Source organism: Crocuta crocuta, unplaced genomic scaffold (assembly GCF_008692635.1).
Source record: "Crocuta crocuta isolate KB4526 unplaced genomic scaffold, BGI_CrCroc_1.0 scaffold422, whole genome shotgun sequence".
NCBI lineage: Eukaryota > Metazoa > Chordata > Mammalia > Carnivora > Hyaenidae > Crocuta > Crocuta crocuta.
The window spans coordinates 1,087,414-1,100,976 of record NW_027529554.1 but is presented as its reverse complement, the minus strand read 5'-3'; the positions used below and the strand labels follow the sequence as shown (position 1 = coordinate 1,100,976).

The 13,563-nt window shown below is 40.7% G+C and overlaps 1 protein-coding gene across 3 annotated transcripts in view; it reads right to left on the bottom strand.

The window, feature by feature from the left end:
• The window catches only part of FNIP2 (folliculin interacting protein 2), a 90,385-nt gene that overhangs the window by 57,129 nt on the left and 19,693 nt on the right, over positions 1–13,563 (bottom strand). For 2 of the 3 annotated variants that reach the window (XM_077761461.1, XM_077761463.1), the window contains exons 2-5: positions 7,114–7,240; positions 4,092–4,238; positions 1,066–1,166; positions 892–963 (exon numbers count right to left, since the gene is read on the bottom strand). In XM_077761461.1, the coding sequence (XP_077617587.1) occupies positions 892–963; positions 1,066–1,166; positions 4,092–4,238; positions 7,114–7,240 (447 nt within the window). The remainder of the gene's footprint in view (positions 1–891; positions 964–1,065; positions 1,167–4,091; positions 4,239–7,113; positions 7,241–13,563) is intronic. The other variant, XM_077761462.1, reaches the window with a different exon arrangement.

The following is a 13,563-nucleotide window of genomic DNA, read 5'->3' as shown; positions in this document are numbered from 1 at the left end:
TCGATATTCTAGTATAGGGAATTAGTGTATAACTGAAAGGGTCCGAAAAAGAGTATCTCAGAAGAAAAAACACCGATTCCCATATGGACTTAAGTGATGCCAGTCCAATGTTAAATGCTTCAACAAGTTAAATTCATTATTTTTTTAAGAGTAAGCAAAATTACTCAAAGGTACCAAATCTACAAAGAAAAATATTTTTTAATTTCCCAAGATTATAAAAAAAGAACTGCTTTCATTTGACCTCTAAGAATACCCCTTTAATTTATAACAAACTTCTTTCAAATTTACCAAAGTAAAGCAAATGTTTTGTTTTACTCAAAAATGAAGCATATGAAGTATTTGTTTGAAAAGTTCAAAATATATGAACAAATGTACCAGAATTAGAGTTAAAGTTGGACACATCAGTTTTCTTAGTTACAAAGAAGTATAAAATTAGAGGAGGAAAAACTCAGGAGTGAAGGTCAGGGTATCGCCTGGCCCAGGCACCCAGCAGTCAGAGAGGCGACACTGACAGCTGAATAGACGGTGAGCACATACCGCCCAGCCCGCCATACATGTGCCCGGCAGCCTGGAAGAACACACTATGTACTTCATTTCTTTAGAAATAAATTAACTAACCAACCAGTTGTTTTGTTTTGTTTTGTTTTGTTTAAGATAAAATAGCATTGGGAAATAAACAGGCATTTGTCTTTAAGGCCAGCTAATAAAGTCAAAAGCCTTTTCATACACATTATATACTGGAAAATGGCCATTTAAAAAATCCTTTTGTTAATGTGGACTGTTAGCACTTCTCATTTCTAAAAACCTTATGGCTCTCAAAGAACGACTCTTTCCAGAAACAGCCACTTAAAAAAAATGAGGGGGTGGATTGGTACAAAATCCCACACTTACTTATTTGTACTCCCACAGAAGCTGCCCATTCTAGCTGAGAATACCTTACTAATCATCAGTTGTGGAGGAGAACTAGAAGAAAAAAAAAAGGAGGGGGAGAAAGTATTTTTGAATTGAGAAAGCAGCTTCACCATTCCATTTTTCACAATAGTAGAAAAAGAAGCTCAAACTCACCGTATATAGTGTATCTTTAAAGTGGAGCCTTTGTAACTCATTGCCACCGAGCCAAACATCATTTCCCCTAGCATATTGACATCGGAAGCTGGTCTTGTGTACTGCCATACGTTAAAGAAACCAAAATCAAAGTTAATATGTGCCACAACATGATGTGCAATGCAACAGAAAATAACTCTTGGGCCATCTAGGTGGCTCAGTTGGTTAAGCATCCTGCTTTGGATGGATTCAAGCCCCATGTCGGGCTCTGTGCTGACAGCTTGGAGCCTGGAGCCTGCTTCAGATTCTGTGTCTCCCTCTCTTCCTGCCCCTCCCCCACTTGTGCATCGTCTCTCTGTCTCTCAAAAATAAATAAACAAAAAACATTTTTTCAAAGAAAATAACACTTATTGATCTATGTATGGGTCCTTCTTTAGTTTCTTAATGGATAATTAAAACTATTTCTCAAAGCAGAAAGTGATCATTTTATAGTCTTAATCCATAATGGTGATTGCCTATTTTTTCCCCAAATTATTACTTATGTTCCTGATTTTGTATACACAGTACCTTCATATAGGATCCAAGTGTTTCCTCAGAGATCATTTTTAATCTTATTATGGAAAATAAAGATTTTTATTATCTACATTTATAAACTCTAAAGTTCTGAAAAAAACAGGGTCTCACTCTTTACTTGGTATTCTGCTAAGCAAAATAAGTCAGTCAGAGAAAGATATCATTTGATTTCACTCACATGTGGAATTTGAGAAACTCAACAGATGAACACAGGGGAAGGGAAGGAAAAATAAGATAAAAACAGAGAGAAAGGGAAACCATAAGAGACTCTTCAATACAGAGAATAAACTGAGGGGTTGCTGGAAGGGGAGGTAGGTGGGGGTTGGGGCTAAATGGGTGACAGGCAATAAGGAGGGCACTTTTCAGGATGAGCACTGGGGTCATATGTAAGAGATGAATCATTGGGTTCTACTCCTGAAGTCAAGACTACACTGTATGTTAACTGACTTGAAAGTTTAAAAAAATAATTATTTCAAAATATATACATATATATATCCTGAATAGAAATATAGTTCAGCATTATTCACCTAAATAACTAATAGGTTGAATGAAAATGGCAATTGGCACAGGTAGGGATTTGTGAGGGTCCAAAAGATGACAGATGGTCTGATACCTCTGAAGTTTTACAAAAAAATATTTCACAAATATTTTACACCTGTACCTTCTGGTCAGTCTTTCTCGTTCCTTTCATCATCCAAAACGGTGGCCTGCGCTACCTCCATTTTCCCAGGTCTCATCTGCTTGTTAACCTATTGCGGCCTCATCTATTCAAATTGACCTCTGTCTTTGAGTGATGACCTCTGCCTTTCTGTCAAATTCAATGCATACTTTCCAGTTTCCTTTCTTAAACATCTCTCACTATATCTGACGTTCTTATTTACCCTCCTTATTGAATCTCTTCTTTCTTAGATCTTCCCTTGAACAGGATTGTTTCTCAGAGGGCACTCCTACTCACCGTCTGCATTCTCAACCCCTCTCAGGATTTTGGTTATTCTTTACATAGGAATATCCACCACATCTTTTATCTCCAGGCACAGACCTCTCCCTGAACTCTAGAATACTACATCCAAGTACATTCATTCATATATCATTATATATGTAAAGATAATATAACACATATTATACAATAGTGTATTATGATATGTGAATGAATGTATTTGGATACAGGTTTCTAGACACCTGATGAACATGACAGATACGAATGTCAACCAAACGAGTCAGCACAGCCTGACCAAGACAAAACAACAGTCTATGATCCAGTCCATCAAGGCCTGCATTCTCTGCTAGTATGCTTTCAATCCAAGCCAAAACATGGGAATCATTCTTAACATTCCCTTCTCAATCTTTTTATTAAACTCCAAATCCACACACACATATTATATACACACACGTACATGCGCACACTAACAAACACATACACAACATACTTATACATGTTTGCAGAGGAGGAAAGAGAAACATAAATCTCTCAGCCTTGTTTTAACTAGGCTCCTCTCTGGTTATAGGCTCACGCCAACCTCTTCTCACTACATGCAGACAGAAACCAACTGTCTTTCACATTTTTTATTAATAACTTCCACCCACCACCTCCATTTTATAATCTGCTTTTCCTTGGGGTACAAGGTCTACCCACCAATTGTGATTCTCAACTGGCTGAAAATTTCACTGTATACTTTTTAAATCACAAACTGCCTGGAGACTGAGGAGCACTGTGACATAAGGGCAAACGCGTGGCACTGATCCTGAACGTGAAATTACCAACGTTCTATAGACCTGTGGTTGCTGGCAATTTACCAGCTTTGTTTCTCCAGCAACATGGAAATTGCACGAGTCAAAAAAGAAAAAGAATTTTGATACATCTTCATCGGTTTACATCCTTCTCCTTTTCAGTATTTATGAAACATGTCTTTCCTTATTTCTAATTAGCCAATATTTCTCAATAACCCAATCCCTATCCCTTACTGCCACACACACACACACGCACACACACACACACACACACACACGCTACCAGCCACGTTATCCCTCACACTCAAGTTAGATCTTACCGCTTCTTTCTTCTCCTAAACAAGATTTTCTTCCTCTATGGCAAGTACACAAGTACAGTTTTCTTAGGATGCCCATATACATTTCCAGAATCCTTAGAATTTTTATAACAAAACTGGAAAACTCTGTGTTTTAATCTAGCTCTAACAACAAAGGGAGCAAAACAAAAGCGTTTACCTCATTTGCAATATGTCTTCCTCATTCACTATATATTATACCGGATCACCTCTACTCAATTACAGTTTTTATCAAGAGATAAAAGCCGATGTGAAAAGAGCACTGACAGGAAACATTTAAGAGCACACTTTGGAATACTTATGCTCGTGTTCCTGGAGTAGAAGCCTCCAGCAGCTATTATTCCCTGTGGAGAAATCACAGTAAATGACTTCAGCCCCATGGGGTATCCCGCTCGGCAGGGACGATTGTACCTGGTACTTTGGAAGCTGCTCCTTAGCGTGTTGTAAAGATCCCCCGGAAGAACTATGGGATGAGGTACCGCTGCTGCTGCTGCCGCCGCCGCCACCACTTCCTTGACAGCACTTCGCTGACATTTTAATAGGGACATCCTCTGTTTTCTGGGTTGACAGACAGGCAAGATAAGGGATTGCTAAGCATATCAGGCTTCCTCAGCATGCTCTTCATTGGGAACTTCTTTGTCAAGTCATTCTGTTATGTTGTTCCTAAGCTGCACAGAAAACCAGTTTTTTTTCCTTCTCTGTGAGGACAAAAATGTGGTTCCTGGGGGTCTGATGAAGGGTAATTAGACAGATGATGGTGATCATGTAGTAGGACTATTCACCGTAAGTGATTCAACTACTGTCTATACGTCAATTCATAGATTTGATAGCTTTCAATTCTTGAAATCATCACTGAGATCTGGTCTCTCTGTTTTGGTCATTAGAGGATCCATGACCTCTCTCTCTAAAGGAGAGTCATAATCTATAAAATTCATGTGGAGAAAGACATTGCTTCAAATTTTAAAAATTTACCAGGCAAATGGAAGAAAGTAGGAAAGCAGAATTACTAATTTGGAAAGCCTGAGTTTGTGTTTTTAATGACACACCTCCTCTACACTCCTTTAAAGGTAATAGGAGAGTGTTTGTGAAAGATAAACCAAAACTCTGAAACAGGAGCTCCTGTGAATTATATATCATGTGATGGAAACATGGCCTTTAAAGGTTAGGAGTAAAAGAATATTGTCTACTATATATTCCCTAAGTAGAGTTCACTGCTAATTTTATGACAGTGACATAAAGGTCTAAAGATGCACCTTTATTAATTCTTCCCTTCCTCCTACACCAAAATATATTGCTCCCTACAGAAGCATCCCGTGCCATTCATGGTAAGTTGTTTTCTATTCTGAGTCTTACTTGCTTTTTTGTGTGCAGCTTTTGCTTGGAAAAACATGAATGCAACTGCAGCTTATCTAATCTCCAATGTGACAGTCACACTCGTGGTCTAATGCAAATGCCTGCAGTCATGTGCCTGATACAAACTCATGACGTTTTGTGCTTGCCAAGGGAGTGGGGGGCTGAAAATGGGAAAAGAATGTACAGAAAACACAAACTGTGCTGGTCCATAACATCAGTCACTCCAGCAGTGATGGCATTCAAAGTCATACTTAGTTAGTCCCGGGTATCGGGCACTACTTCAACACCCTCTTCAGATCTAGCAGTTACTTAATACCACTTCAGCCAGAAACACAGCCCCTCAGAGAGCCCACAGTGACACTAGTCCACAGCTGCCTCCCAGACTGCTAGATCCTCTGGCTGGGGTACAACACACTGAGCAGTCTATAATTGGAGACAGCACCTGGGATGGTGAGTCAAGCGCTTGTTTGTTTGGACTCTTTGTAGCCTTGCACAAGTTACAAACCTCTCTGGACCTACCTATCTTTCAAATTAAATGAGCAGGTCCAAGAAAGCTTATATTCCCAGCTCCAGGAATATCACTGCTCTGATATACCAAAATTCCAGTTGCCTTTGAAAACTAGTAAGGGGCACCTGGGTGGCTCAGTCGGTTAAGCGTTCCAAGTCTTGATTAAGGCTCAGGTCATGATCTCATGGTTCACAGAATCGAGCCCACATCTAGCTCTGTGCTGCAGAGTCTGCTTGGGATCGTCTCTTTCTCTCTCTCTGCCCCTCCCCCCAGTATGTATGCATGAACTCTCTCTCTAAATAAATAAACTTAAAAAAAAAAAAGGAAACCAGCGAGAATTTTTTTCTACCTGTTACCACCATTAGGAGCCCTAGAGATGGTGTGTGGGTGTTCCAACTAAACTATCTGTGCAAGGCCTTCAGGGAAACAGGAAATGATGTGGGAAATTAAGGGGGAAACCATGTCCTGTCAAGTGCTGGCTCACCTAAACTTTGATACAAATCTACCATTAAAGGCTACAGGTGAATCACCTGAGAGATTCCCCACCCCCGCAACCTAACAAGCCCAACAACTACTGTAATGATTAGCTACTTGGCAGACTTCCACTATAAAGCACTATGGAATCTACCCAGCTAAACTGCCTTTAACCAAATACTTCCTTCCTGCAGAAATGATCCTTATCAAAAGCAGGAAAACAGCCCCTTGGCCTTGATGCAACAAAGACTGTGATATAAACTATTCATTTACTTAGCTACACATTCTGTAAACTTCCAGAATTTGGTCCATATAGATAGCAAGCTACTGAACATGAATAGAATGAAAAGCCTAAAGGCGACTCTGGGCTGATGTCCGGAAGACTCAGGGAGGACCAGACTCTACTCCTCACCTGGACATGTGACCTTAACCTTTCCTATTCTGGCTCCAAGGGATCAAGGGCTGCTCTCCCCTCACTTTACCCATTCCAGATACTGCCATGCCCCACCCCACAACACCCCCAGCCCTGCTTTCCATTAAAAAAAAAAAAAAAAAAAAAAGGAAGTAAAAATAGCTTCCTTGGTCAGATGGGCTTAAGAAGCACTCCCATTTGAAGAGGACAGTGTATGTTAGCATCCTAAAGCCCTATAGTAAGGAAAGCTATTTAATTTTGTTGAACCCAGTGCTATGTAATACCTCTTACTATCTATGAGAAATACCAGACAGAATGATCTATTAACTTCCCATCAGGCTAACACTATGAATTTTAGAGTTCTCAGCTTTTCTATTACATAGCACATGTTTGGTATCAAAATCCTACTCAATAGCAACTCACCAGCAAATTTACCTCTAGTAATATTTACAGTACACTGCTGAACATCTGTTGTGATTCTTTGCTAAAAGTTTCACCTGGCATATTAGTAAGAATACAAATGCAACAGCCTGGGGTGGCAGAGAGCCTTTGTTTATGCTTCTTCTGAACCATTAATGACACATACAGTATAGCTCCCAGAGAAGATTATGAATTAATAAATGACTGCCCCGAGAGGTGGTTAAAAGCACAAATTAAAAAGATGAAAGCAAATCTGCATGTCATACCTGAGTTGCCACCTCTTCAATCTTGTGAACCGCTTTAGAATCAAATAAGACTTGTCTTCCTCTTCTCTCACAGTCCTGGTAAACTATCAGGCGAATCTCACTCAGGTCAAACTCTGAACATGACCAACTGTGGATTAAAAAGAGAGAAAGAAGTTATGTTATCCACAACACTTGGAATGATCATGGCGAGCTAAGATTCCCAGCCAACAAGCCTATGTGCATCAGAAGGCACCAAGTGTGCAGAGATAACGACGCCTCTGACCAGGGCAGACAGCCTTGTCTATGGGCTCCAATGAGCCATACAAATATTACCAATGTCCATGGAAAAGGTATGGAAGACTGCTGTAAACAATAAATCACTATAAATCACTGGAGAGAAAGCTTCTCCTCCCAAAGCCACTTTGGGCAAACATAGCAACCAAAAATCATAAGAATGTGTGGAGAAAGCTAAATGTGGATGCCTGGTTTCTGGGAATGGCACACCTGAGGTATAGGAATGTTCCAGCTTCTGTGTTATTGGCCAGGGAACCATTTGGAGCAAGTGAGTAGAGCCTTCTCCTTTCTTCCTCTCCCACCCACCCAGGTTCAGATAAAATTGAGTGGAATTACATACCCTAAAATTTAGAACTTTATTATAGCTGACTTGGATACAAAAGTTTTGAAAAGGAAGGACATCACTGTACAGGATCTGAATTGCTAACAATAACAATCAGCAATGGAGGAAGCAAAGCTTACTCCTGTTAAAAAAGAAAACCACAGGGATGCCTGGGTAGCTCAGTCGGTTAGGTGTCCGACTTCAGCTCAGGTCATGATCTCAACAGCTTGTGAGTTCGAGCCCCGCATCTGGCTCTGTGCTGATAGCTCAGAGCCTGGAGCCTGCTTTGAATTCTGTGTCTCCCTCTCTCTCTGCTCCTCCCCTGCTCACACTCTGTCTCTCTCTCAACAATAAAAAAACAAAAAAACAAAAGAAAAAAACCCACACGCCCAAAATGGTGTCATTTAAGCCAAGTCACCAAACCAGGCTTTAACACCTAGCTTAACTGCAGTTTCAGCCTTTCCTAGAAATAGTCTTAACCAGTCAATCAGGAATTTTCTGACTAACTTGAGGTAATCTGTCACATGCGCCTACTCCAAGACTAAAAGAAGATGAAGTAATCTGCATGATAAGACCCTAGCCCTTCCCCCTAAGGGAAAATGATCTAGCCTGAAACAATCCTTTCTTTTCTTTTGCAATTAACTCCTTATTCCATCCTCCTTCCTGCAAAAACCTTCCATTTTGTACAACTCTTCAGCGAGCCCTCTACTTGCTGGATGGGATGCCACCCCATTTGTGAATTGCTTAATAAAGCCAATTACAACTTCACATTTACTTGGTTGAAATTCTGTACTTTAACATTCTGAGCAAACTAAAAGCTGTTGGGATAAAATTGCTCTAAACATGAGTTTGTTCTTGAGTAATAAATGAAATCAGAATGTGAGAACTATAAAAAGGGGCAATCATTTAAAATGCACTGCTTTGGGGAGCCTGGGTGGCTCAGTCGATTGGGCGTCTGAGTTTGGCTCAGGTCATGATCTCACAGTCTGTGGGTTCAAGCCCTGGGTCGGGCCCTGTGCTGGCAGCTCAGAGCCTGGAGCCTGCCTCAGATTTTGTGTCTCCCTCCCTCTCTGCCCCTCCCCTGCTCACTCTCTATCTCTCTCTTAAAAATAAAAAAATAAAGACATAAAAAATTTTTAAAAATAAAATAAAATGCACTGCTTTGGAGCATTAGTCAATAGAGTGTTCAACTCTTGATCTTGGGGTCCTATGTTCAAGCCTCATGATGGGCACACAGCTTACTTTAAAAAAGTTAAAACATAAATATAAAATGCACTGCTTTGGACATACTCAGCTATTAGTCTGTTAATCCAGTCAACATATATTTGAATGCCTACTATGCTTCCGGCACTGTGGTCCGGATGTTAGATATGCAGAAGTTAACTAAATAGACTAGGTCCCTGCCCTCCTGGAGAACATGGTTTCGTTGGGAATACTGGGCCAATAATGATACAAATATATAACTACAGATTGTCGTAAGTGCAAAAAGGAAAAGGATATGATGAGCGTTTCTTATTTTCATACCTGAGGAAAAGGGAAGTCCCTAAGGATTTAAGGAAGTGACGGGGGGTGCCTGGCTGGCTCAGTTGGTAGAACACGTGACTCTTGATCTTGTGGTTGTGAGTTCAAGCCCCACGAGGGGTGCAGAGCTTACTTAATAAAAAAACAACCGGCCAGGCAGAGGATTTAAGAAGTGATATTTAAATAGGACTTGAAGAAGTAAGACTTAAAAAGATAAGGTGGTGTGAGAATGAAGAATAGGGTAGGAAGACGAAGGGACATGGTGAGATGGAAGATTGATGTAGAAGGAAAAAAAAAAAAAAGCCAGAGAAGAGCTCAAGAGGTAGGCTAGGAAGACAGGCAGGGGTCAGAATCACACCCCAAGTGCAATAAGAAACCAAGATGAACGAAGGTTGATAAACTCAGGTCTACACTTTAAAGGGGCGCCTGGGTGGCTTAGTCTGTTAAGCGTCCGACTTTCGCTTAGGTCATGATCTCGCGGTTCGTGTGTTCGAGCCCCACGTCGGGCTCTGTGCTGACTCCCAGCTCAGAGCCTGGAGCCTGTTTCAGTCTGTGACTCCCTCTCTCTCTGACCCTCCCCTGCTCACGCTGTCTCTCTCTCTCTCTCCTAGAAATAAATAAAAACATTAAAAAAAAAATTCACCCTGGTTCCTCTAAGGAAAGTAGGGGTGGGGAGATTAAGACTGGAGGTACGAAGACCAAAGAGAATTTATTATCAGAGTTCAGGCCCTTCATCAGGAAGGTTGGAGGAACAGCAACGGAGGTGGAAGAAAGAGAACAGACATCAGGGGCAGAACTGATAAGTTAGTGGTGGGCTGCGAGGGTACAGGAGGCAAAAGGAATGCCACCTGCTTAGAGAAACCTGGAGAAGGAGGAGGAGTCCCCAAGGCATGGAAGACAGAGAGAAAGTCACACAGGTGGACTGACAAAAGCAACTGCAGTGAAACAGTGAAATCAGACACATCTGCATCAAATCCAAACTTTGAGCTTCCATTTCTTCATCAGCACAATGAGAATACTAATGCCAACTTCATAAAGCCACTATAGGAATTAAATGAAATATGTAAAGTGTTTCACATAGAGGCTGACACACAATAAGTGCTCCAAAATGTTAATGATTACTTAAGAGGATTGTTAATGGTACAATTTAAAAACAAAAACAAAAACTGGTAACAGCATCTGGTAACCAGCCACAAATTGTGCATTATTGGCTCTTTCCTTTTTCAGGCAATTGTTAGTTAATACTGAATATATTCTTTTAGGGTAGCAGATTAGTTTTCTGAAATCCCAGCATCAAAAAATATAAAGCTCTGGCTGTACCTTCTTCTAACAACCTATATTCTAAGCTATCATGCCCAAGCATCTCTTTCTCCCAGTTTTGATGACAACATGGCAAGTTTATTTTAGAAATCGCTTTCTTCTACTCTCGGTACAGAGACAGTCTGTGATCCAGGCCTGGCTAATCAAACATGACCACATGACATGACCTCCAGCTAGTCTATGAAAGTCAGTCCCCCAATTTAGCTGCTCCTCTAGCAAATGATAACCCTGGTGCGTATTTTTTGCCGGTATGAGGTAAAAGCCTATCTCTGAAAATGAAGTCAACGTGGAAGAAAGCAGAGGGGAGGAGTGGAATGAGGTAGATTCCTGTTGGCAATAGAAGCCAACAGCTTTTGAGTGAGCACTATTCTTGAATTAGTTTTCTGTCACAACCAAAAAGTCCTGAGGACTGTGCCCCAAACCACTAAATTTTTAAATCATACAAAATCATTAAAAATACCCTCTATGGGGCACCTGGTTGGCTCATTCGGTAAAGCGTGCAACTTTTGATCTTGGGGTTATAACTTCGAGCACTAAGCTGAGTGTAGAGATTACATAACAAAAAAATATCTGGGGGCATCTTGGTGGCTCAGTCGGTTAAGCATCTCACTCTAGATTTCTGCTCAGGTCATCGTATTATGGTTTGTGAGATCAAGCCCGGCGTAGGGCTCTGTGCTAACAGAATGGAGTCGGCTTGGGATTCTCTCTTTCTCTCTTGCCCTCCCTCACCCTCAAATAAGTAAATAAATAGGGGTGCCTCGTGGCTCAGTCGGCTAAGCGTCTGACTTCAGCTCAGGTCATGATCTCTTGGTTCGTGGGTTTGAGCCCCACGTGGGTTTGAGCCTGCTTCTGATTCTGTGTCTCCCTCTCTCTCCCCTGCTCATGCTGTCTCTCTCTCAAAAATAAATAAAACATCAAAAAAATTTAAAAATAAATAAATGAACATTTTTTAAGAGTCTTTAAAAAATAACCTCTGAAAATATTAAGACATAGTTCACAGGCTGAATGAAGTTATTGAAAATGAAAAAGCAGGGAGGACTTACCTGTCTTTTTTCCTGTTCCATTTTCTCCCAACAATTACACTTTGCCAAAATAGCTTTAAAACGTACACAGCAAGTTGGTCAGTCCTTATTTTTGAGGAGTAACCCTGACTCAAATACCAAACTGCAGACAGCCCTGACTAGAAGAGCTAAGATTTAATAATGATCATACCACCTTATTAAATGTTTCATGCTATTTTCCAATTTTAAAAGAACGGCAATAAAAGATATGAAGGGGAAAGTGCATATGTTGGATTGTCTAATTTTTTGACCCAAATACCTTCAAAAAGTACGCTCTATAAAATATAAGGCAAACTCCACTCTCCATCTTCCATGTGAATATTGTCTTATTTAATGCCTAATTATAATTTCATCACTCATGTTAATTCAGAGGAAATTACAGTTGAGTAATTTGATAAAGAAAATACAGGCAGGACAAAGGAGATTAAATGAGGGCTTCGCAGTAAGGCAGGCCTGGGATCAAATCTCAGGGCTGCCTCCCATGGGTGTCAGAGCCTTGAGAAAGTCCCCCCTCAAGCAGCACTTGTGAGACCTAGTGTGAAGATTAAAGGAGATCATCTGAGGAAATCTCCCAGTGCGCTGTCAGCTCTTTTCCCTCCCATCCTCCATACCACACGGCTTCCCTGAGTCATAATCACATGCCACATGCATCTTCTGCATGTTCACATTCATTTCAACATTCAACCAAATGTTACTGTGGGACTTGTGTGCGTACAACCATGGTTCCTGGTGTTTTACTAAGGACAACTTTGCATGACTCAAAGAGGTATAAAAAAAATAAGCCTTGGGCTTTTGCCTTAAAATATCTATTTTAAAGATATTTATTGTAATACTACCTCACTGCTTTGCCTTGGTTGAAAGTAAGGCCCCTGGTATCATTTATCTACTCTGGTCATGGCCATCTGACCCAAGTCACAAAAATTAAGATGCTTTATCTACCTTCTCTTACTGTAAAATTTAAACAAAAGGACTTTGGTGGACTCTTTTCAGCTTTAAATGTCTGTGATGGTGAGATCTGCCAGGCTGGAACTGAAACTGGGTCTTACTTCTGGAACTACTCATCAAGAGCAGGAAGAAAGTGACCAAAGTCTAAATTACTTATCTGAAAGGTGACAAGCAATAGTTCAAATGAGTTTGAGTACAGAAAACAGAATTCTCTTTAGAACATATATAAACAGGGGTACCTGGGTGGCTCAGTCGATTGAACATCCAACTTTGACTCAGGTCATGGTCTTACAGTTCTGTGAGTTTGACCCTCGTGTCAGGCTCCACAGTGGCAGCACAGAGCCTCCTTGGGACTCTCTCTCTCCCTCTCTCTGCCCCTCTCTCACTCCCACTCTCTCAAAATGAATGAATGAATGAATGAATGATAAATAAAAAATATAAAACCACGTGTTGTGGGTTGAATCGTGTCCCCCAAAACGGTATGTTCAACTTCTAATTCCCAGTACCTATGAATATGACCATGTTTGGAAAGAGGATCTTTGCAGATGTAATCAAGTTAAGATGAAATCATACCAGATTAGGGAGGGCCTTAATCCAAAGGCTGGTGTCCTCATGAGAGGAGGGGAATTTGGACACAGACACAGAGGGAAGGTGATGATGGACAGACTGTGGAGTTATGCTGCTACAAGTCAATGAAGGCCAAAGAAGCCTGGCACTCAGCGGGATACGATAAGTAAGAGCTGGGTAAATCCTTATTCTCAAGGAATTTAAAATCTAGAAGACAAAATCGTATAGGTAACTACCTGAAAATAAAAGGGTAAGGGAGAATATGGAAAACAAACAAACAAACAAACAAAGAAAAACAACAACCACAAAAAAAGCCCAGGAAAAATTTCCAGAAAAGGCAATATCTGAACCGATGACGTTAGGAGGAATGGCAAGAATTCCACATGTAACGTGAACAAGGGAGAGAGTCATTGCAGAATGAGAGCATGGCATAAACATAAA